Below are 24,826 nucleotides of genomic sequence, written 5' to 3' on the forward strand. Positions count from 1 at the left end.
GGGGGTTTGGAGGGAGGTTGAGAGAGGTGGGGGTGAGGGGATAGAGAGGTTCTGGAGGGAGGTGGTGGGGGGGGGGAGAGGGGATAGAGAGGTTTTGAGGGAGGGTGGGAGAGGGAGGGGATAGAGAGTTTTTGGAGGGAGGTGGGGGGGGAGAGAGGTGAGGGAGTGAGGGGATAGAGGGGTTTTGGAGGGAGGTAGGAGAGGGAGGGGGGGGGAGGTTGAGGGAGTTTCAGAAGTGCCGCAGCTTCAGAATGCTGTCCACCCCACGGCTGGGGCTGAAGAATGGCACCACGGGACAGCGGAAGGCGGTGCTGAAGGTACAGAGGAGGGCCATGCCGCACGCATCGTAGAAGGAGACCAGGCCGGCCTCGAAGTCGAGGTAGACCCCCACCCGGGAGAGGGCGGAGGCCACGTGCAGGGGTCTCTGGCGCTCGTTGTTCATCAGGTAGAGCAGCAGCTTGCAGATGCTCCAGTAGCCCTTGGAGGGCCGCAGTTTGACGTAGCCCTTGCGGGCGGAGTGCACGCAGGTCAGGCCCAGGTACCAGGCCGGCGACGAGCCCACCTCCACCTCCCAGTAGTGGCGGCCCGAGGAGAAGCGGGCGGTGGCCAGCACGGCGTGGAAGGAGCCGAAACGCTTGGGGTTGTCGGCCGCGGGGCCCCGGGACGACGAGGACTCCACCGAGGTGCAGTCGCCGTTGAAGCGCAGGTTGGGGTGGGCACTGGCCGTGTTGAAGCGCAGGTTCTCCGGCACTGTGGGTGTGTGTGTGTGTGAGAGAGAGGGACGGCAAAAACACATTGGCAGCAAAGGATGGCAATGGCCTCTCGTTCATCAGTTCGAAAAAACATTTTTTTTAAATAGGTGCAGGAGTAGAGGCCATTCGGCCCTTCGAGCCAGCACCCACCATTCAATAGACAATAGACAATAGGTGCAGGAGTAGGCCATTCGGCCCTTCGAGCCATTCAATACGATCATGGCTGATCATCCCCAATCAGTACCCCGTTCCTGCCTTCTCCCCATATCCCCTGCCTCTAGCATGTCCAAACCCTTAATAATCTTATATCTTTCAATGAGATTCCCTCTCATCCTCAATGAGATTCACACCCACCATTCAACAGGCAATAGACACTAGGTGCAGGAGTAGAGGCCATTCGGCCCTTCGAGCCAGCACCCACCATTCAATAGGCAATAGACAATAGGTGCAGGAGTAGGCCATTCTCCCCTTCGAGCCAGCACCGCCATTCAATAGACAATAGACAATAGGTGCAGGAGTAGAGGCCATTCGGCCCTTCGAGCCAGCACCGCCATTCAATAGACAATAGACAATAGGTGCAGGAGTAGGCCATTCGGCCCTTCGAGCCAGCACCCGCCATTCAATAGGCAATAGACAATAGGTGCAGGAGTAGGCCATTCGGTCCTTCGAGCCAGCACCGCCATTCAATATCATCATGGCTGATCATCCCCAATCAGTACCCCGTTCCTGCCTTCTCCCCATATCCCCTGCCTCTAGCATGTCCGAACCCTTAATAATCTTGTTTCAATGAGATTCCCTCTCATCCTCAATGAGATTCCCACCCACCATTCAATAGACAATAGACAATAGGTGCAGGAGTAGGCCATTCGGCCCTATCCAGCCAGCACCCACATTTTCCACACACAGAGAGTGGTGAATCTGTGGAATTCTCTGCCACAGAAGGTAGTTGAGGCCAGTTCGTTGGCTATATTTAAGAGGGAGTTAGATGTGGCCCTTGTGGCTAAAGGGATCAGGGGGTATGGAGAGAAGGCAGGTACAGGATACTGAGTTGGATGATCAGCCATGATCATATTGAATGGCGGTGCAGGCTCGAAGGGCCGAACGGCCTACTCCTGCAACTATTTTCTATGTTTCTATTCAATAGACAATAGGTTCAGGAGTAGGCCATTCGGCCCTTCGAGCCAGCACCCACCATTCAATGTGATCATGGCTGATCATCCACAATCAGTACCCCGTTCCTGCCTTCTCCCCATATCCCTTGATTCCGTTGGCCCCAAGAGCTCTATCTAACTCTCTCCTGAAAACATCCAGTGAATCGGCCTCCACTGCCATCTGTGGCAGAGAATTCCACAGATTCACAACTCTCTGGGTGGAAAAGTTTTTCCTCGTCTCCGTTCTAAATGGCTGGCCCCTTATTCTTAAACTGTGTGTGTGTGTGGCCCCTGGTTCTGGACTCCCCCCAACATCGGGAACATGTTTCCTGCCTCTGGTGTGTCCAAGCCCTTAACAATCTTAGGCACACAAAAATGCTGGAGAAACTCAGCGGGTGCAGCAGCATCTATGGAGCGAAGGAAATAGGCAACGTTTCGTCCCGAAACGTTGCCTATTTCCTTCGCTCCATAGATGCTGCTGCACCCGCTGAGTTTCTCCAGCATTTTTGTCTACCTTCGATTTTCCAGCATCTGCAGTTCCTTCTTAAACACCTTAACAATCTTATATGTTTCAATGAGATATCCTCTCATCCTTCTAAGCTCCAGAGTGTACAAGCCCAGCCGCTCCATTCCCTTAGGATATGACAGTCCCGCCATCCCGGGAATTAACCTGGTGAACCTACGCTGCACTCACTCAATAGCAAGAATGTCCTTCCTCAAATTAGGTCGGTTCAGGTGGAGGCTTTCAGCGAAACACTGGCCCAGCCAACGTTTGATCCCTCGTTTTGGCACCTGCCAAATATCTCTCTGTCTCACTCCGCCATTTCTTCCCGTCTAGGTCTCTCCTTTCCCTCTCCCCCCTCCCCCCTCGACTCTCAGTCCCGAAACATAGAAAATAGGTGCCGGAGTAGCCATTCGGCCCGTCGAGCCTGCACCGCCATTCGATATGATCATGGCTGTTCATCCAACTCAGTATCCCGTACCTGCCCTCTCTCCATACCCCCTGATCCCTTTAGCCACAAGGGCCACATCTAACTCCCTCTTAAATATAGCCAATGAATTGTGTGGCCTCAACTACCTTCTGTGGCAGAGAATTCCACAGATTCACCACTCTCTGTGTGGGGGAAAAAAAATGTTTTCCTCATCTCGGTCCTAAAAGACTTCCTTCCCTTTATCCTTAAACTGTGTGTGTGTGGCCCCTTGTCCTGGACTTCCCCAACATCGGGAACAATCTTCCTGCATCTAGCCTGTCCAACCCCTTAAGAATTTTGTAAGTTTCTATAAGATCCCCTCTCAATCTCCTAAATTCTAGAGAGTATAAACCAAGTCTATCCAGTCTTCCTTCATAAGACAGTCCTGCCATCCCAGGAATCAGTCTGGTGAACCGTCTCTGTACTCCCTCTATGGCAATAATGTCCTTCCTCAGATTTGGAGACCAAAACTGTACGCAATACTCCAGGTGTGGTCTCACCAAGACCCTGTACAAGAATGTCGCCCGTTCCTTCTCCCCGGGGAAGCCGCCCGTCCCGCTGGGTTACTCGGGCTATGGGAGGAGGGGGGGGGGGGGCGGCGTTCGATACCTGGGCTTATGACATCCTGCATCCGTTTCCAAACGATCAGTTGCAGGGGTCCGGTGAATGTCTCCCATCGTGGGTTCAACTTCATCAGGGTGGTCTTGCCCAGCCGCGGAATAGGCCTAGGAGAGAACCTCGGTGAGACAGACCCTCTGAGGAGGTTCGGCATGTCCCCAACTACTCTCGCCAACTTCTACAGATGCGCCCGCGCAAAGGGCTTGACGGTTTGGGGGCAACTCCGCCCAGAACCGCGGGAGTTGTGGACGCAGCCCAGACCGTCGCGCTGCCTCGGCAAGTCCAGCAGCATCGTCAAGGACCAGTCAGGGGTGAGGCTGTTCTTGTCTTCTCCCCACATCCTCCCCTTTGAGAGGGATGGAATGGTGGAGGAGACCTGATGGGCCGAATGGCCTAATTGTGTTCTTGTAACACGGACACAAGATCGGGTTAAGTCATAGAAACATAGAAGATCGGTGCAGGAGTAGAGGCCATTCGGCCCTTCGAGCCTGCACCAGCACCGCCATTCAATTTGATCATGGCTGATCATCCAACTCAGTATCCCATCCCTGCCTTCTCTCCATACCCCCTGATCCCTTTAGCCACAAGTGCCACATCTAACTCCCTCTTAAACATAGAAATTAGGTGCAGGAGTAGGCCATTCGGCCCTTCGAGCCTGCACCACCATTCAATATGATCATGGCTGATCATCCAACTCAGTATCCCGTACCTGCCTTCTCTCCATACCCCCCGATCCCCTTAGCCACAAGGGCCACATCTAACTCCCTCTTAAATATAGGCAATGAACTGGCCTCAACTACCCTCTGTGGCAGAGAGTTCCAGAGATTCACCACACTCTGTGTGAAAAACGTTCTTCTCATCTCGGTTTTAAAGGATTTTCCCCTTATCCTTAAGCTGTGACCCCTTGTCCTGGACTTCCCCAACATCGGGAACAATCTTCCTGCATCTAGCCTGTCCAACCCCTTAAGAATTTTGTAAGTTTCTATAAGATCCCGTCTCAATCTCCTAAATTCTAGAGAGTATAAACCAAGTCTCTTAAATATAGCCAATGAACTGTGGCCTCAACTACCTGCACCCCGGCCACTCCTTCCTATCCCCTCTCCCATCGGGCAAGAGGTACAGAAGTATGAAAACAAACGCACACCCACCTCTAGATTCAGGGACAGTTTCTTCCCGGCTGTTATCGGGCAACTGAACCGTCCCACCACAACCAGAGAGCAGTGCTGTGCTACTATCTATATCATTGGTGAATCTCGGACTATCCTTGATCAGTCTGAAGAAGGGTTTCGGCCCGAAATGTCGCCTATTTCCTTCGCTCCATAGACATCTCTGGTTTAGAGATACAGTGTGGAAACAGGCCCTTCGGCCCGTTGAGTCCGTGCCAGACGTTCACACTAGAAACAGAGAAAATAGGTGCAGGAGTAGAGGCCATTCGGCCCTTCGAGCCTGCACCATTCGCCATTCAATATGATCATGGCTGATCATCCAACTCAGTATCCCGTACCTGCCTTCTCTCCATACCCCCTGATCCCTTTAGCCACAAGGGCCACATCTAACTCCCTCTTAAATATAGCCAATGAACTGTGTGGCCTCAACTACCCTCTGTGGCAGAGAGATCCAGAGATTCACCACTCTCTGTGTGAAAAAAGTTCTTCTCATCTCGGTTTTAAAGGATTTCCCCCTTATCCTTAAGCTGTGACCCCTTGTCCTGGACTTCCCCAACATCGGGAGCAATCTTCCTGCATCTAGCCTGTCCAACCCCTTAAGAATGTTGTAGGTTTCTATAAGATCCCCTCTCAATATCCTAAATTCTAGAGAGTATAAACCAAGTCTATCCAGTCTTTCTTCATAAGACAGTCCTGCCATCCCAGGAATCAGTCTGGTGAACCTTCTCTGTACTCCCTCTATGGCAATAATGTCCTTCCTCAGATTTGGATCTTTGGTTTCCTCCCACACTCCAAAGACGAGGCCATTCGGCCCTTCGAGCCTGCACCATTCGCCATTCAATATGATCATGGCTGATCATCCAACTCAGTATCCTCTACCTGCCTTCTCTCCATACCCCCTGATCCCTATAACTCGTTCTATCCTACGCTCCAGGGACAATTTACAGAAGCCAATTAACCTACAAACCCACACGTCTTTTGGGGTGTGGGAGGAAACCGGAGAGGCGCGGTGGAGTTGCTGCCTCACAGCGCCGGAGACTCGGGTCCGACCCCAACTACAGGCGCTGTCTGCACGGAGTTTGCACGTTCTCTGCGTGGATTTTTTCCCAGATCTTTTCTCTCGGTTTCCTCCCACACTTCAAAGACGTGGCAGGTTAATCAGCTTGGTATAAGTGTAAATTGTCCCCCAGTGTGTGTGTGTGTGGGACGGTGTTAAGAGTGCGGGGATCGCTGGTCGGCACGGACTCGGTGGGCCGAAGAGGCCCCGGTTTTCCGCGCTGTATCTCTGAAGCTGAAAGGGAGAAAAAAAGCCAAAACACCCGGAGAAAAGCCACGCGCTCGCGGGGAGAACGTGCAAAACTCCCCGCAACCCGGACAGACGTCACTGCAGGTCGGGAAAGATCCCGGGTCTCCAGCGCCGTGAGTCAGCGGGCAGTGGCGCCAACCACCCGTAGTTTAAAGAAGAAATCAAGAGGGTGATGATGAACTTACTGAGAAATTGTGTCCAGCATTTCCTGAAATACAAAAGAAGGGGAGAGAGAAATTGGTTTGGGTTTTGTTTCGTATATATGTAGCACTCACTGGGGTAGATAGATGCAAGTGGTCGGAATGACAATGGGTTAAATCGTAGACACAAAAAGCTGGAGTAACTCAGCGGGATGGGCAGCATCTCTGGAGAGAAGGTATGGTTGACGTTTCAGGTCGAGACCCTTTGACTTCTCTAATCCCTTCTCTCCATCCCCTCCCCCCTTCCCCGACTGTCCTCCCCAATGACATTTTATCTCTGTACTCCTCGTTTTATCTCTGTACTCCTCGTTGTCACCTTCCCGCAGCGAACAGCGGTCCACTCTACTCTGTCCTCGATCACCGTCCCCACTGCTCTGTTTTCACGCCTTACCCTTGCTTATCCGCGTCTCTCCCTCTCCTCTGATGCTCGCTCTGAAGATGGGTCCCGACCCGAAACGTCGCAGGTCCCTTCTCTCCAGAGACGCTGAGTTACTCCAGCATTTTGTGTCTTGTTTTCGGTTGAAACCAGCGTCTGCAGTTCCTTCCTACTTCGAACGTCGCCCCGTAAAGTCCCAGGCTTTAACCCGTGTGGTCTACTACACCCCACACCCCACCCACCACCCCCTCCCATTCTTTCCCAGTGCTGTAAATGCTGGTTTGACAGGTCTGAAGAAGGGTCTCGACCCGAAACGTTACCTATTCCTTCGCTCCATAGATGCTGCCTCAGTGGCGAACTGGGTTAAAAAATATTGATTACCACTTGATATAGGGGGCCCACTTCATAGAAACATAGACAATAGGTACAGGAGTAGAGGCCATTCGGCCCTTCGAGCCTGCACCAGCACCGCCATTCAATATGATCATGGCTGATCATCCAACTCAGTATCCCATCTCCCTGCCTTCTCTCCAAACCCCCTGATCCCTTTAGCCACAAGGGCCACATCTAACTCCCTCTTAAATATAGCCAATGAACTGTGTGGCCTCAACTACCTTCTGTGGCAGAGAATTCCACAGATTCACCACTCTCTGTGTAAAAAAAATGTTTTTCTCATCTCGGTCCTAAAGGATTTCCCCCTTATCCTTAAACTGTGTGTGACCCCTTGTCCTGGACTTCCCCAACATCGAGAACAATCTTCCTGCATCTAGCCTGTCCAACCCCTTAAGAATTTTGTAAGTTTCTATAAGATCCCCCCTCAATCTTCTAAATTCTAGCGAGTACAAGCCGAGTCTTTCGTCATATGAAATGTCCTGCCATCCCAGGAATCAGTCTGGTGAACCTACTCTGTACTCCCTCTATGGCAAGAATGTCTTTCCTCAGATTAGGAGACCAAAACTGTACGCAATACTCCAGGTGTGGTCTCACCAAGGCCCTGTAGTTTTACCTTCACTGTTCAGGAAGGAACAAGCCGAGTCTATCCAGTCTTTCTTCATATGAAAGTCCTGCCCTCCCAGGAATCAGTCTGGTGAACCTTCTCTGTACTCTCTCTATGGCAAGAATGTCTTTCCTCAGATTAGGAGGCCAAAACTGTACGCAATACTCCAGGTGTGGTCTCACCAAGACCCTGTACAACTGCAGTAGAACCTCCCTGCTCCTATACTCAAATCCTTTTGCTATGAAGAATGTCTTTCCTCAGATTAGGAGACCAAGACTGTACGCAATACTCCAGGTGTGGTCTCACCAAGACCCTGTACACCTGCAGTAGAACCTCCCTGCTCCTATACTCAAATCCTTTTGCTATGAAGAATGTCTTTCCTCAGATTAGGAGACCAAAACTGTACGCAATACTCCAGGTGTGGTCTCACCAAGACCCTGTAGTTTTACCTTCACTGTTCAGGAAGGAACAAGCCGAGTCTATCCAGTCTTTCTTCATGTGAAAGTCCTGCCCTCCCAGGAATCAGTCTGGTGAACCTTCTCTGTACTCCCTCTATGGCAAGCATGTCTTTCCTCAGATTAGGAGACCACAACTTCATCAGGGGCCCACTTGCCATCGGGCAAGCTGACACCCAGGCCAGTCCGCCACTGTGCTGCCCCACCCGCTGAGTTTCTCCAGCATATTTTGCACCTATTTCTCCGCCGTGCCTTACCTCCAGGGAGACGGACTTGCGCAGCTTGCTCTGGATGTAGGCGATGGATTTCTCCAGCTCCACGATGGTGGCCGCCAGGTCCATCTCCCCGGCCTCCATCTCAGCCAACGCCACCTTCTCCTCCTCCTCCAACTGCATCAGCAGCATCTCCCGCTGCTCGATCAGAAACTCGATCAGTTTCGCAAACTCCTTCTCGATCTTCTCCTTCAGTTCTTTCCTTCTCTTCTTCTGCTTTCCCACCCCGGGAGAGATTTCGCAGAGAGATAGATGTAACAACAGGTTTTATAATAATAATAATAATAATAATAACTTTATTTATATAGCACATTTATAGTTGGCCCTTAACTCCAAGAAGACCAAGGATTGGGGATGATCAGTCCCCTCGACCCGAGGGGAACGAGCAAGAACAGGAGTACGGAGGATGCCATCTCAACGGCACTTCACTCCGCCCTCTCCCACCTTGACAACAGAGACACTTATGTAAGAATGCTGTTCATCGATTACAGCTCAGCATTCAACACCATTATTCCATCAAAACTGATCACCAAACTCGGTAACCTGGGCATCGACCCCTCCCTCTGCAACTGGATACTGGACTTTCTAACCAACAGACCCCAGTCTGTGAGGTTAGACAAGCACACCTCTTCAACCCTCACCCTGAACACCGGCGTTCCTCAGGGCTGTGTGCTGAGCCCCCTCCTCTACTCCCCTCTTCACCTATGACTGCACACCTGTACATGGTACTAACACCATCATCAAGTATGCAGATGATACAACGGTGATTGGCCTCATCAGCAACAACGATGAGCTGGCCTACAGGGAGGAGGTCCAGCACTTAGCAGCATGGTGCGCTGACAACAACCTGGCCCTTAACTCCAAGAAGACCAAGGAGCTCATTGTAGACTTCAGGAAGTCCAGAGGCGGCACGCACACCCCCATCCACATCAACGGGACGGAGGTGGAACGTGTTTCTAGCTTCAGGTTCCTGGGAGTCAACATCTCCGATGACCTCTCTTGGACCCACAATACCTCTACTCTGATCAAGAAGGCTCATCAGCGTCTCTTCTTGATCAGAGGAGACTGACGAAGGTCCACCTGTCTCCTCAGATCCTGGTGAACTTCTACCGCTGCACCATCGAGAGCATCCTTACCAACTGCATCACAGTATGGTATGGGCAACTGCTCTGTCTCCGACCGGAAGGCATTGCAGAGGGTGGTGAAAATTGCCCAACGCATCACCGGTTCCACGCTCCCCTCCATTGAGCCTGTCCAAAGCAAGCGCTGTCTGCGGAGGGCGCTCAGCATCGCCAAGGACTGCTCTCACCCCAGCCATGGACTGTTTACCCTCCTACCATCCTGGAGGCGGTACAGGTCTCTCCGTTGCCGAACCAGCAGGTCGAGGAACAGCTTCTTCCCGGCGGCTGTCACTCTACTCAACAACGTACCTCGGTGACTGCCAATCACCACCACCCCCCCCCCCCGGCCACTTCTTTTTTTTTATTCAAACCGTTTGCTATGTCGCTCTTCCAGGGAGATGCTAAATGCATTTAGTTGTCTCTGTACTGTACACTGACAATGACAATTAAATTGAATCTGAATCTGAATCTTATAGTCAATTTTCATTGACCCCAAAGTGCTTTACATAATTTAAAAATCAGTTCCATACAAAGCGTAAAGATGGGTTAACAAAATAAGACAATGCATAAACAGGACACAACATGTAACATAAACATCCACCACAGCATTCATCACTGTGTGGTGGAAGGCACAAAAAATTTTGGCCGTCCTCCTCCATTCCCCCCCCCAGTGGACCGGACCAGAGTCCAGAGTCCAGTCCAGGATCGGTCTTTCCTCACCGGAGACCGCGGCTTCAAGATTGTGTAGGCCGCAGGCCGGCGGTTGAGATTTAAAGTCCCCGCCGCAGCCAGAAGCACCGTAGACTGCAGGGCCGGCGGTTGTAGCTCCGCTCCAGGGGTGATGGTAAGTCCATGCCGGGCCCGCGGATAACTCCGGCAATGGCGGCTTCTTCTTCCCCCGGGTCCCCCACGAAAAAGTTCCAGCTGCTGTAGACTGGATGTTGCCGTTTACTAGAATGTTGCCTGGGTTTCAACAACTAAGTTACAGAGATAGGTCGAATAAGTTAGGTCTTTATTCTCTGAGGCGCAGAAGGTTAAGGGGGGACTTGATAGAGGTCTTTAAAATGATGAGAGGGATAGACAGAGTTGATGTGGACAAGCTTTTCCCTTTGAGAATAGGGAAGATTCAAACAAGAGGACATGACTTCAGAATTAAGGGACAGAAGTTTAGGGGTAATATGAGGGGGAACTTCTTTACGCAGAGAGTGGTAGCGGTGTGGAATGAGCTCCCAGTGGAAGTGGTGGAGGCAGGTTCATTGGTATCATTTAAAAATAAATTGGATAGGCATATGGATGAGAAGGGAATGGAGGGTTATGGTACGAGTGCAGGCAGGTGGGACTAAGGGGAAAAAAATTTGTTCGGCATGGACTTGTAGGGCCGAGATGGCCTGTTTCCGTGCTGTAATTGTTATATGGTTATATGGTTATAGACGCCGCAGCAGCTGGAACTCTGCGGACCGCGGCTTCAGGCTGCGACTTCAGGCTGCCGGCTGCCCCGGGCCAGTGAAACGTTACATTAGTTTTAAATCTTGAAATAATAAAATATTACACGAAACATATAAGATCTCTCCTGGTCCGAGAACACTGATGCAATTATTAAGAAAGCTGTCGAGGAACTGTTGTGGGACGTTTCACTGATGGAGACGAGTCAGAGTATAGAAGTGAGATCGACCGATTGACCAAATGCACAACAACCTGGCCCTCAACACCAGCAAAACCATGGAACTGATTGTGGACTTTGGAAGGGGTAGGATGGGGACCCACAGCCCCGTTTATATCAACGGGTCGATGGTGGAAAGGGTCAAGAGCTTCAAATTCCTGGGCGTGCACATCTCCGAAGATCTCTCCTGGTCCCAGAACACTGATGCAATCATAAAGAAAGCACATCAGCGCCTCTACTTCCTGAGAAGATTACGGAGAGTTGGCTTGTCAAGGAGGACTCTCTCGAACTTCTACAGGTGCACAGTAGAGAGCATGCTGACCGGTTGCATCGTGGCTTGGTTCGGCAACTTGAGCGCCCTGGAGCGGAAAAGACTACAAAAAGTTGTAAACACTACCCAGTCCATCATCGGCTCTGAACTCCCCACCATCGAGGGGATTTATCGCAGTCGCTGCCTCAAAAAGGCTGGCAGCATCATCAAGGACCCACACCATCCTGGCCACTCACTCATCTCTCCGCTGCCTTCAGGTAGAAGGTACAGGAGCCTGAAGACTGCAACATCCAGGTTCAGAAATAGCTACTTCCCCACAGCCATCAGGCTATTAAACTTAACTGAAACAAATCTCTGAACATTAATAGACCATATTTATATATTTATACAATTATACAATGGTATATGGACACACTGATCTGTTCTGTATTCATGCCTGCTATGTTCTGTTGTGCTGAAGCAAAGCAAGAATTTCATTGTCCTATCTTGGACACATGACAATAAACTCTCTTGACTTGACTTGACTTGACTAAGATTATTAAGGGATTGGACACGCTAGAGGCAGGAAACATGTTCCCCATGTTGGGGGAGTCCAGAAACATGTACAATTCTTAAGCAAGCAGGCAGTGAAGAAAGCGAATGGCATGTTGGCCTTTATAACAAGAGCATTCGAGTATAGCAGCAAGGAGGTCCTTCTGCAGCTGTACAGGGCCCTAGTGAGACCACACCTGGAGTATTGTGTGCAGTTTTAGTCCCCTAATTTGAGGAAGGATATTCTTGCTATTGAGGGAGTGCAGCGTTGGTTCACGAGGTTAATTCCCGGGATGGCGGGACTGTCATATGCTGAGAGAATGGAGTTGCTGGGCTTGTAAGAATAAGGGGTAAGCCATTTAGAACGGAGACGAGGAAACACTTTTTCACACAGAGAGTTGTGTGTCTGTGGAATCCTCTGCCTCAGAGGGCGGTTCTCTGGATACTTTCAAGAGAGAGCTAGATAGGGCTCTTAAAAATAGCTTATTCTTAAACTGTGTGTGTGTGGCCCCTGGTTCTGGACTCCCCCAACATCGGGAACATGTTTCCTGCCTCTAGCGTGTCCAAGCCCTTAACGATCTTATATGTTTCATAGAAACATAGAAAATAGGTGCAGGAGTAGGCCATTCGGCCCTTCGAGCCTGCACCGCCATTCAATATGATCATGGCTGTTCATCCAACTCAGTATCCCATCCCTGCCTTCTTTCGATACCCCCTGATCCCCTTAGCCACAAGGGCCACATCTAACTCCCTCTTAAATATAGCCAATGAACTGGCCTCAACTACCCTCTGTGGCAGAGAGTTCCAGAGATTCACCACTCTGTGTGTGAAAAAAGTTCTTCTCATCTCGGTTTTAAAGGATTTCCCCCTTATCCTTAAGCTGTGACCCCTTGTTCTGGACTTCCCCAACATCGGGAACAATCTTCCTGCATCTAGCCTGTCCAACCCCTTAAGAATTTTGTGAGTTTCTATAAGATCCCCTCTCATTCTCCTAAATTCTAGAGAGTATAAACCGACGTCTATCCAGTCTTTCTTCATAAGACAGTCCTGACATCCCAGGAATCAGTCTGGTGAACCTTCTCTGCACTCCCTCAATGAGATGCCCTCTCATCCTTCTAAACTCCACAGAGTGTACAAGCCCACAGCCGCTCCATTCTCTCAGCAAGGTGCGGGTGGATTGGCCCCGGCGGGAAACCGTGGTGTGTATTTTGTGGACGGCGCGCTCCCTTTCCTCACCGCCCCTCCCCCCCCCCCCCCCCCCCCCCCCCCCCCCCCCCCCAGCAGTGTGCTTTCCTGTTATGTCTCTCGCCTGGGAAAGAAAACCACAGCGCTGTGAGTCAGAGTTGACGGAGCCCCCAGTGACAGTGCAGAAGGACCGTTTACCGGCACGGTGACTCTACGCCGAGCTTACGGAAAAAGGCCAGGCTGCGTGCGGGTCTCGTACACAGATGAATCAGCGGCAGAGAGGCTGGGGCCGCGCGCGGTGGGGCGGTGTCGCCACCTCATGGCCACGGCTGGTAAATGACCACCCGCTCACCTGTCCTGAACGCTGGCTTGATCTGCCCACAGTTTGGAGACACAGGCCATGGATAATAATAATAATAATAATAATAATAACTTTATTTATAAAGCGCTTTTAGACAACATCAGTTACCACAAAGTGCTGTACATGGGAAGTCAACAAAAAGTTATTACTAACTACTAAAACCATTAGGACGACAGGAGTATAAAAACAGTGACGATTAAAAGCCATTCAAGCCAGCACCGCCATTCAACAGACAATAGACATGTCTCAGCCAGTGTCGAAAGCCAGTGAATAAAAGTGAGTTTTTAGGGAGGATTTAAAGATGGACAGTGAAGGGGCCTGTTGATTCGAGCGGCACCGCCATTCCAGAGTGCCATGGCAGCAACATCCAAAGGCTCTATCCCGTACCTGAGCTTCCGCCCTTAGACCTTGGTACCACAAGGGCCACATCTGAACCCCTCTGAAATATAGCCAATGAACTGTGGCCTAGACTACCCTCTGTGGCAGAGAGCTCAGAGAGGTACCACGGGGCTGTGGCCAAAAGTGATAGAAACATTTTAAAGGATTTCCCCCTTATAGGCCATTTGGCCCTTTCCTGGCCAGCACCACCATTCAACAATCTTCCTGCAATAGACAATAGGTGCCGTTAGGAGTAAGTTCATAAGGCCCCTTCGAGCCAGCACCCGCCATTATAAACCAAGACAATCCAGACTTCATAGACAGTCCTGACATAGGCCATTCGGGTGAACCTTCGAGCCAGCATTGCCATTCAATGTGATCATGGCTGATCATCCCCAATCAGTACCACGTTCCTGCTTTCTCCCCTGACTCCGCTATCTTTAAGAGCCCTATCTAGCTCTCTCTTGAAAGTATCCAGAGAACCGGCCTCCACCGCCCTCTGAGGCAGAGAATTCCACAGATTTGCAACTCTCTGTGAGAAAAAGTGTTTCCTCGTCTCCGTTCTAAATGGCCGACCCCGTATTCTTAAACTGTGTGTGTGTGTGGCCCCTGGTCCTGGACTCCCCCAACGTCGGGAACATGTTTCCTGCCTCCAGCGCGATCAAACCATTCAACATGATCATGACTGATCCTCTAAAATCAGGACCCCGTTCCTGCTTTCTCCCCGTATCCCGTGATTCCATTATCCCTCTCTTGTCCGAATGGCCTAATTCTGCTGCAATGGCTGACGAACGTTCGAAGCAGCACCTGCAGTTCTTCTTGTGCGGGAAGGAACTGCAGATGCTGGTTTATGCCGAAGGCAAGACGCAAAAGTGCTAGAGTAACTCAGCGGGGACCGGCGACGTCTCCCAAGAGAAGGAATGGCTGCTTCACAGCGCCATGGGCCCGGGTTAGATCCTGGTCCGTTGTGAGTTTGTTCGTTCTCCCCGTGACCTGTGTGGGTTGTCTCCGGGTGCTCCGGTTTCCTCCCACACTCCAAAGCTCAATTGGCTCATTCTAAATCGTCCTTGGTGTTATGTGGGTGATCGCTGGCTCGGTGGGCCTGTTTCTGCGCTGTATGTCTAAAGTCTAAAAGGGCCCAGACCCCGATGCATCACCTATCATGTTCTCCGGGGATGCTGCCTGACCTGCTGAGTCCCACCGGCATTTTGTGTCCTCTACACCAATGAGTCCCAACCTGGGGCCATGGCAAATTTCAGGGGGGGCCACAGAAAAATTTGGGGATTTAGGGGGCCACAGGTTACATAGAAACATAGAAATTAGGTGCAGGAGTAGGCCATTCGGCCTTTCGAGCCTGCACCGCCATTCAATATGATCATGGCTGATCATCCAACTCAGTATCCCGTACCTGCCTTCTCTCCATACCCTCTGATCCCCTTGGCCACAAGGGCCACATCTAACTCCCTCTTAAATATAGCCAATGAACTGGCCTCAACTACCCTCTGTGGCAGAGAGTTCCAGAGATTCACCACTCTCTGTGTGAAAAAAGTTCTCCTCATCTCGGTTTTAAAGGATTTCCCCCTTATCCTTAAGCTGTGACCCCCTTGTCCTGGACTTCCCCAACACCGGGAACAATCTTCCTGCATCTAGCCTGTCCAACCCCTTAAGAATTTTGTAAGTTTCTATAAGATCCCCTCTCAATCTCCTAAATTCTAGAGAGTATAAACCAAGTCTAGAGCGTATAAACCAAGTCTAGAGAGTATAAACCAAGTCTAGAGAGTATAAACCAAGTCTAGAGAGTATAAAACAAGTCTAGAGAGTATAAACCAAGGTTCAATGAAGGGGGCCACAGAGCTACCACCCTGTTGCCTCCTAGTTCTAATAAATTGAAATCCATGTAGTTGAAATATTTTTTATGTTTGTGGAATAGAATAAAAGAGCATATATGTGCAATGAATAGGGTGATTTCACCAAATGTCAAATGAGCGTAGATCTCCCCCTCACGTGACCGAAAAATTTAACTGGAGGACATATGTCACTTCGGTACATGTTAGTGAATGGGGAAACACGCACTTTCCCACCCGTTAAAAACATGGAAAACGGCGATTTTTGAGCTGAAATTTTCTGTGCTAGTCGGGGTGACCGTGACCTAAATTTTCAGGCCAAAAAAAAGATAGAAAGTAAGGTAATTACAAGAGGGAACTGAAGGTGGAAAAAAGCCGAAGTGAACAGCCGACATTTGCCGTGGAGATTTAAAGATCCAAAATATCGGGAATTATCGCGTTTGCTCGCTGAATTTCATCAAAAGTTAATAATGCCTGCGATAATTCCCGATATTTTGGATCTTTAAATCTCCACGGCAAATGTCGGCTGTTCACTTCCGCTGTTTTTCCACCTTCAGTTCCCTCTTGTAATTACCTCACTTTCTATCTTTTTTTTTGCCTGAAAATGTAGGTCGCTGTGCTTCACGGTCACCCCGACTAGCACAGAAAATTTCAGCTCAAAAATCGGCCGTTTTCCATGTTTTTAACGGGTGGGAAAGTGCGTGTTTCCCCATTCGCTAACATGTACCGAAGTGACACATGTCCTCCAGTTAAATTTTTCGGTCACGTGACGGGGGGGATCTACGCTCATTTGACATTTGGTGAAATCACCCTATAGACACTGATATTTTTATGGAAGTTATTATAATATTGAAGTACTTTGTTTCCGCTGATAATGTCAGGGGGGGGTGGGGGGGCACAGAAAAATTAAAAGATCCCAAGAGGGCCCATGAGCTAAAAAAGGTTGGGAACCACTGATCTGAAGCCGCGGTCTCCGGTTGGGAAGCGCCAATTCAGGACTTACCGGGACTTTTACCGTGTCTACTCATCAGGACGCCCGCAGCGTTGACTGCGGAGGGTTGAGGTCCCGACCACGGGGGAAAATGGAGGAGGACTGGCCAAACAGTGATGAATGCGGTGGTGGATGTTTGTGTTACATTTTTAGTGTGTTTTTGTGTGTTCTTTCTTCATTGTACCGCTGCTGGCAAATTCATTTCACTTGCACTTTATGTGCAATGTGACGAATACAACTGATATTGAATGATATCGATTCCTTTAAACAACTGAACACTCCGGACTAGCTAAAGAGCGTCCGGTCGTATCCGCGGCAACGTGGCGAGCGCTCTGCTTACCGGGTACTCTTCAGTTAGTTCCTGAACGAGTAGAATATCGCAACTCCTAGACGCAAAGGAGAGTAGAACTGAGCGCAAAGTTCGCCAGGGGAGAGAAGTGGGGGGGGGGGGGGGGAGGAGGGGGGGGGAGGGGAGAAGGGTGGAGGGGGAAATGGGGAGCAGGAGGATGAGAGGGGGAGGGGGAAGAGTGGGGAGACAGAGTGGGGGAGAAAATAGGGGTGAGAGAGGGAGAGAAAGGGTGGAGAAGGTGGGGGGGGGGGGGGGAGGATGGGGGAGGAGGGAAGGGAGAGGAGAGGAGGGGGGAGAATACGGAGTAGGGGGGACAGGGGGAGGGAAAGGGTGGGGGAAGAAAGGGGGGAGAAAGAGTGGAGGAGAAAAGAACAGGGGTGGAGGAGAGAGGGGAGAGAGGGGGGAGAGAGAGAGGAGGGGAGAGTGGGAGAGAGAGAGGAGGGGTGAGAGGGGAGGGGTGCGAGAGGAGGGGGGGAGAGAGGAGGAGGGGGGAGGAGGGAGGGGAAGGAGGGAAGGGGAGGGAAGGGGAAGGAGAGAGAATGGGGGAGAGAGAGGGGGGGGAGAAGAGAGGAGGGGGAGAGGGGATGAGGAGCGAGAGGAGAGGGTGAGAGAGGAGAGAGGAGGAGGGAAAGGAGGAAGGAGGGAAGGGAGAGGGAGAGAGAGAGGGGAGCGGGGGGAGGGGGTGAGAGGGAAGAGAGGAGAGAGAGAGAGGAGAGAGAGAGAGAGAGGGGGAGAGGGGGGAGAGGGGACAGAGGGAGGAGAGGAGAGGAGAGGAGAGGAGAGGAGAGGAGATGGGAGGAGAGGAGAGGAGAGAGGGGGGGGGGGGAGAGGAGAGGGGAGGGAGGGGAGAGGGGTGCGAGAGGAGAGGGTGGGAGGGGAGAGGGGGAGAGGAGAGGGTGAGAGAGGGAGGAGAGGAGGAGGGGAGGGAGGGGAGGGAAGGGGAGGAGAAGAGAGAGAGAAAAGGGGAGAGAGGAGGGGGAGAGAGAGGAGAGAGGGGTGAGAGGAGAGAGGGAGGGAGGGAAGGAGGAAGGAGGAGGGGAGGAGAGAAGGGAAGGGGGAGGAAGGGGAAGGGAGAGGGGAGAGGAGAGGGTGAGGAGAGGAGAGGGTGAGGGGGGGAGAGGGGGAGGAGGGGGAAGGAGGAAGGAGGGAAGGAGGAAGGGGAGGAAGGGGAAGGAGAGAGAAGGAGGGTTGGAGAGAGGAGGGAGGAGAGAGAGGGGGAGGAGGTGAGAGGGGAAGAAAAGGAGAGGGAGAGGAGGGGAGGAGAGGGGAGAGGGGGAGAGAGGGGGAGAGAGAGGCAGAGAGAGAAAGGTTGGGGAGAGAGAGACGGAGGGGGGAGGGAGGGGAGAGAGAGGGAGTGGGCGGGAGAGAGAAGGAGGGGGGGAGAGAGGGGGATGGGAGAGAGAGGGGGAGAGAGAGGGGAGGGAGGAGAGAGGAGGGGAAGGAGGAGAGGAGGGAAGGAGGGAGAAGGGAAGGGGAGAGGGAAGGGGAAGGAGAGGGGAGGGGGGGAGGAGAGAGGGGGGAAAGGAGGGAGGGGGGGAGAGAGGGAGGAGAGAGAGAGGGAGGGGGGGAGAGAGGGAAGGGGAAGAAAGGGAAGGGGGAAGGAGAGAGCATTTCGAAAGGAGAGGAGGAGGGGGTGAGAGAAGAGGGGGTGAGAGGGGAAGAGGGGCGAGGGGAAAAAAGAGGAGGAGGGGAGAGGGTGAGAGAGAAGGATGAGAGAGGAGGGAGGGAAGGAGGGAAGGCGGGAAGAAGGAAAAGAGGGAAGGAGGAAAGGGGAAGGGAAGGGGGAGGGAAGGGGGAAGGAGAGAGGAGGGGGGAAGGTGGAAAGGGGAAGGGTATAAGGGCGGTTCCCTCACCGGTGTGCCTTGGACGTCCTACACAGGTCACAGATGAGCTGCTGGTCCGTGGCGCAGTAGACGGTGAGGGGCTTGTCGTGCTCGCGGCACTGCCTCGGCCACGCCACGCTGGGCGTGCGGGGAACGGGCTTCGCCTCCCGCAGCCGCTCCACCAGGTTGGCAGCCAGGAAGTTCTTGGTGAAGCTTTGAGCTGGGAAGGTCTGTGGGCAGGAAACACAGAAACACAGGAATCAGGTGCAAGAGTAGGCCATTCGGCCCTTCGAGCCAGCGCCGCGCCATTCAATGTGATCATGGCTGATCGTCCACAATCAGTGTATCACAATACACTCTGGAATTTACAAGGATGAGAGGAGATCTCATTGAAACATATAAGATTGTTAAGGGTTTGGACACGCTAGAGGCAGGAAACATGTTCCCGATGTTGGGGGAGTCCAGAACCAGGGGCCGCACACAGTTTAAGAATAAGGGGTCGGCCATTTAGAATGGAGACGAGTAAACACCTTTTCTCACAGAGAGTGGTGAGTCTGTGGAATTCTCTGCCTCAGAGGGCGGTGGAGGCCGGTTCTCTGGATACTTTCAAGAGAGAGCTAGATAGGGCTCTTAAAGATAGCGGGGTCAGAGGATATGGGGAGAAGGCAGGAACGGGGTACTGATTGGGGATGATCAGCCATGATCACATTGAATGGCGGTGCTGGCTCGAAGGGCCGAATGGCCCACTCCTGCACCTATTGTCTATTGTCTATAGTACCCCGTTCCTGCTTTTTCTCCAGATCCCTTGATTCCGTTAGCCCCAAGAGCTAAATCTAACTCTCTTGAAAACATCCAGTGAATTGGTCTCCGCGGATTTGTGTGAGGCGGGGTCACGAGGGTGTGAATGGGGTCACGCAGGAGATGTCAACGGGTAGCGTGTGGGCTGTGAATGTGTCACGTTGCAGACGGGGTTACGTGTGAATACGGTCACGTGTGTGCGGGAGTCGAGGTGCGATGGTCCCGCGGGTGGCGGAGGCACGCGGTGCGAAGGTGTGAATGGGGTCACGTGTGTGAGAGGTGTGAATGGGGTCACGTGTGTGAGGTGTGTGAATGGGGTCACGTGTATGTGAGGTGTGTGAATGGGGTCACGTGTGTAAATTGGGTCACGTGTGTGAGGTGCGTGGATGGAGTCACGTGTGTGAGGTGTGTGAATGGGGTCACGTGTGTGAGAAGTGTGTGAATGGGGTCACGTGTGTGAGAGGTGTGTGAATGGGGTCACGTGTGTGTGAGGTGTGTGAATGGGGTCACGTGTGTGAGGTGTGTGAATGGGGTCACGTGTGTGTGAGGTGTGTGAATGGGGTCACGTGTGTGTGAGGTGTGTGAATGGGGTCACGTGTGTGTGAGGTGTGTGAATGGGGTCACGTGTGTGAGGTGTGAATGGGGTCACGTGTGTGTGAAGTTTGAATGGGATCATGTGTGTGTGAGGTGTGTGAATGGGGTCACGTGTATGAGGTGTGTGAATGGGGTCACGTGTGTGTGAGGTGTGTGAATGGGGGGTCACGTGTGTGAGGTGTGTGAATGGGGTCACGTGTGTGAGGTGTGTGAATGGGGTCACGTGTGAGGTGTGTGTGGGTGTGTGTGTGTGTGTGAATGGGGTCACGTGTGTGTGAGGTGTGTGAATGGGGTCACGTGTGTGTGGTGTGTGAATGGGGGTGGGGTGTTGTGTAAGAGAGGTGTGTGAATGGGGTCACGTGTGTGAGAGGTGTGTGAATGGGGTCACGTGTGTGAGAGGGTGTGAATGGGGTCACGTGTGTGTGTGTGGGAATGGGGTCACGTGTGTGTGACGTGTGTGTGGGGCTGTGTGAATGGGGTCACGTGTGTGTGTGTGTGTGTGTGTGTGGGGTCACGTGTGTGGTGAGGTGTGTGAATGGGGTCACGTGTGTGTGAGGTGTGTGAATGGGGTCACGTGTGTGTGAGGTGTGTGAATGGGGTCACGTGTGTGGGTCAAGTGTGTGTGAGGTGCGTGGGTGGAGTCACGTCACGTGTGTGAGGTGTGAATGGGGTCACGTGTGTGAGAGGTGTGTGAATGGGGTCACGTGTGTGTGTGTGTGTGTGTGAATGGGGTCACGTGTGTGTGAGAGGTGTGTGAATGGGGTCGTGTGTGTGTGAGGTGTGAGTGGGGTGGTGGGTGTGTGAGGGGTGTGTGTGGGGTGACGTGTGTGTGAGGTGTGTGAATGGGGTCACGTGTGTGTGAGGTGTGTGAATGGGGTCACGTGTGTGAGAGGTGTGTGAATGGGGTCACGTGTGTGAGAGGTGTGTGAATGGGGTCACGTGTGTGAGAGGTGTGTGAATGGGGTCACGTGTGTGAGGTGTGTGGTTTGAATGGGATCATGTGTGTGTGAGGTGTGTGAATGGGGTCACGTGTGTGTGAGGTGTGTGAATGGGGTCACGTGTGTGTGAGGTGTGTGAATGGGGTCACGTGTGTGAGAGGTGTGTGAATGGGGTCGCGTGTGTGAGGTGTGTGAATGGGGTCACGTGTGTGTGAGGTGTGTGAATGGGGTCACGTGTGTGTGAGGTGTGTGAATGGGGTCACGGGTGTGAGAGGTGGTGTGAATGGGGTCACGTGTGTGAGAGGTGTGTGAATGGGGGTCACGTGTGTGTGAAGTTTGAATGGGGCTCATGTGTGTGTGAGGTGTGTGAATGGGGTCACGTGTGTGAGGTGTGTGAATGGGGTCACGTGTGTGAGAGGTGTGTGAATGGGGTCACGTGTGTGAGGTGTGTGAATGGGATCATGTGTGTGTGAAGTTTGAATGGGATCATGTGTGGGGTGTCAATACGTCCTCGTGTGGTGTGTGGATTGGGTCACGTGTGAGGGGGAGCGGATCACACTGGGTCACGTGTGTGGGGCGTGAAGCGGTCACGTGTGTGGGAAGGGGCGAGGCTCTCACTGGGTCACGTGTGTGGGGAGGGGGGCGAGGCTCACACTGAGGGGGTCACGTGTGTGGGGTGTGTGGATGGAGTCACGTGTGTGTTAGGCTTGTGAATGGGGTCACGTGTGTGTGGAGGGGGCGAGGCTCGCACTGGGGGGTCACGTGTGTGGGGAGGGGGCGAGGCTCACACTGGGGGATCACGTGTGTGGGGAGTGAAATGGGGGGGGGTCACGTGTGTGGGGGGAGAATGGGGCACGAGGGGATCACACTGGGGGGTCACGTGTGTGGGGACGAGGCTCACACTGGGGGTCACGTGTGTGGGGTGTGAATGGGGGTCACGTGTGTGCGGAGGGGCGAGGATCACACTGGGGGGGTCACGTGTGTGGGACGTAATGGGGTCACGTGTGTGTTAGGCGTGTGAATGGGGGTCACGTGTGTGTGGAGGGGGGACGAGGCTCACACGGGGGGTCACGTGTGTGGGGGCGTGAATGGGGTCACGTGTGTGTGGAGGGGGCGAGGCTCACACTGGTGGGTCATGTGTGTGGGGTGTGAATGGGGTCACGTGTGTGGGGGGCGAGGCTCACACTGGTGGGTCATGTGTGTGGGGGGAGGGGCGAGGCTCACACTGGGGGTCACGTGTGTGGGGTGTTGTGAATGGGGTCAAACGTGTGTGGGGAGGGGACGAGGCTCACACGGGGGGGGGCGTGTGTGAATGGGGGTCACGTGTGTGGGGCGTGAATGGGGGTCACGTGTGTGTTAGGCGGGGAATGAGGGTCACGTGTATGGGGGGCGAGGCTCACACCACTGGGGGTCACGTGTGTGTGGAGGAGGCGAGGGCTAACACGGGGGGGTCACGTGTGGGGGGGTGTGAATGGGGTCACGTGTGTGAGGTGCGTGGATGGGGGTCACGTGTGTGGGGAGGGGGCGAGGCTCACACGGGGGGTCACGTGCGTGGGGTGTGAATGGGGGTCACGTGTGTGGGGAGGGGCGAGGATTACACTGGGGGGTCACGGTGTGTGGGGAGGGGGCGAGGCTCACACTGGGGGGTCACGTGTGGGGTGTGAATGGGGGGGGTCACGTGTGTGGGGGTTGAGGCTCACACTGGGGGTCACGTGTGTGGGGAGGGGGGCGAGGCTCACACACTGGGGGTCACGTGTGTGGGGTGTGAATGGCGTCTCGTGTGTGTTAGGCGGAGAATGAGGGTCACGTGTGTGCGGAGGGGGCGAGGCTCACACTGGGGGGTCACGTGTGTGGGGGGGCGAGGCGAGGATCACACTGGTGGGGTCACGTGTGTGGGGGGGGCGAGGATCACACTGGGGGGTCACGTGTGTGGGGTGTGAATGGGGGTCACGTGGGGAGGGGGGACGAGCTCACACTGGGGGTCACGTGCCGCGGGGGGGGGGGGGCGCCGCCCTCACCTGACGACACTGCGGACACCGAGTAACTCCCGCCCGCGGCCGGCGCCTCGACCCCCGCCCATATCCGGCCCCGCCGCCGCCGCCGCGATCCGCCCCTCCCCCTCCCCCGCCCTGCTGCACCAGCCGCCGCTGCCGCTCCCGGCTCTCCCCACACGCGGCCGATGCAGGCGCGGCAGAAGCTGTGCCCGCAGCCCAGGATGACGGGGCTGGCGGAAGAGCTCGAGGCAGACGGAGCAGCTGAGCTCCCGCCGCAGGGCCCCGGCCGTCGTCGTCGTCGTCGTCGTTGTCCCGCCGCCGCCATCTTCCTCCCTCCCCCTCCCCCCCACCCAACCGCTCCCGCTCCCGCTCCCACTGCGCATGCTCGCCTCACACCACCACCCCGCTCCGCGCATGCGCCCGACCACCGCTCCCCGCGTCAAGTCACAGACGGTTTGCCGCTGACGTGGGCTGATGACGACAGAGGGCGGCGCCATCTTTGATCCTGGCCGCCGCTGGTGATGATGCCAGGACTTGTATATGCATATATATGCCATTTATTGTCACTATACATGTACAATGTAGACTTGACAAACCCCAAGCCCTGATCAACCAAAAACTCGGGGTGGGGGAGATTGCAACCTTACATAGAAAATAGGTGCAGGAGTAGAGGCCATTCGGCCCTTCGAGCCTGCACCGCCATTCAATATGATCATGGCTGATCATCCAACTCAGTATCCCGTACCTGCCTTCTCTCCATACACCTCTGATCCCCTTAGCCACAAGGGCCACATCTAACTCCCTCTTAAATATAGCCAATGAACTGTGGCCTCAACTACCCTCTGCGGCAGAGAGTTCCAGAGATTCACCACTCTCTGCGTGAAAAAAGTTCTCCTCATCTCGGTTTTAAAAGGATTTCCCCCTTATCCTTAAGCTGTGACCCCTTGTCCTGGACTTCCCTAACATCGGGAACAATCTTCCTGCATCTAGCCTGTCCAACCCCTTAAGAATTTTGTAAGTTTCTATAAGATCCCCTCTCAATCTTCTAAATTCTAGAGAGTATAAACCAAGTTCTATCCAGTCTTTCTTCATAAGACAGTCCTGAAATCCCAGGAATCAGTCTGGTGAACCGTCTCTGCACTCCCTCTATGGCAATAATGTCCTTCCTCAGATTTGGAGACCAAAACTGTACGCAATACTCCAGGTGTGGTCTCACCAAGACCCTGATCAACCAAAAACTCGGGGTGGGGAGATTGCAACCTTCACATGGTCTTGGTTTCTTGGTCCTCCAAAATATTCCAAATGGAATTTAAACTGGAGGTGGTGAAGGGAGGGGTTGCTTCGACGAATGCTGTCCATATAGCTTTGACTACCTGGTGGAGTAAGCTGCTGCAGCTGTATTATACTAACTCATGCACAACAAACCGTGCACTTTTACATATTCCATGGGAAGTAGGTAGAATATTTAGCAGGAAGATGTGTGTCGACATTCTAAATGGGTTGCAGCCAAGCCACTGGTCTTTATGGAAACATCAAATGACTGTGCCATCTAACATCAAAGATATTGGGTGAAACACATTTCAGTATATAATCTTTAAGAAAGAACTGCAGATGCTGAAAAAAATCAAAGGCAGACAAAAAATGCTGGAGAAACTCAGTGGGTGAGGCAGCATCTATGGAGAGGAGGAATAGGCGACGTTTCGGGTCGAGACCCGAATGTGATC

The 24,826-nt window shown here is 53.0% G+C and overlaps 1 protein-coding gene across 1 annotated transcript; it reads right to left on the minus strand.

The window, feature by feature from the left end:
* Window positions 1-214: 214 nt before the first annotated feature.
* Window positions 215-23,599, minus strand: LOC129716187 (nuclear factor 7, ovary-like). The gene is given in 10 exon segments (XM_055666057.1): window positions 215-750; window positions 3,484-3,599; window positions 6,150-6,172; window positions 8,250-8,477; window positions 16,947-16,992; window positions 18,809-19,008; window positions 23,127-23,212; window positions 23,247-23,334; window positions 23,336-23,441; window positions 23,562-23,599. Coding segments are annotated over 10 exon segments (1,452 nt in total). The 3' UTR covers window positions 215-229.
* Window positions 23,600-24,826: the final 1,227 nt, after the last annotated feature.

The sequence above is a fragment of the Leucoraja erinacea genome, unplaced genomic scaffold (genome assembly GCF_028641065.1).
Source record: "Leucoraja erinacea ecotype New England unplaced genomic scaffold, Leri_hhj_1 Leri_183S, whole genome shotgun sequence".
Taxonomy (NCBI): Eukaryota; Metazoa; Chordata; class Chondrichthyes; order Rajiformes; family Rajidae; genus Leucoraja; species Leucoraja erinaceus.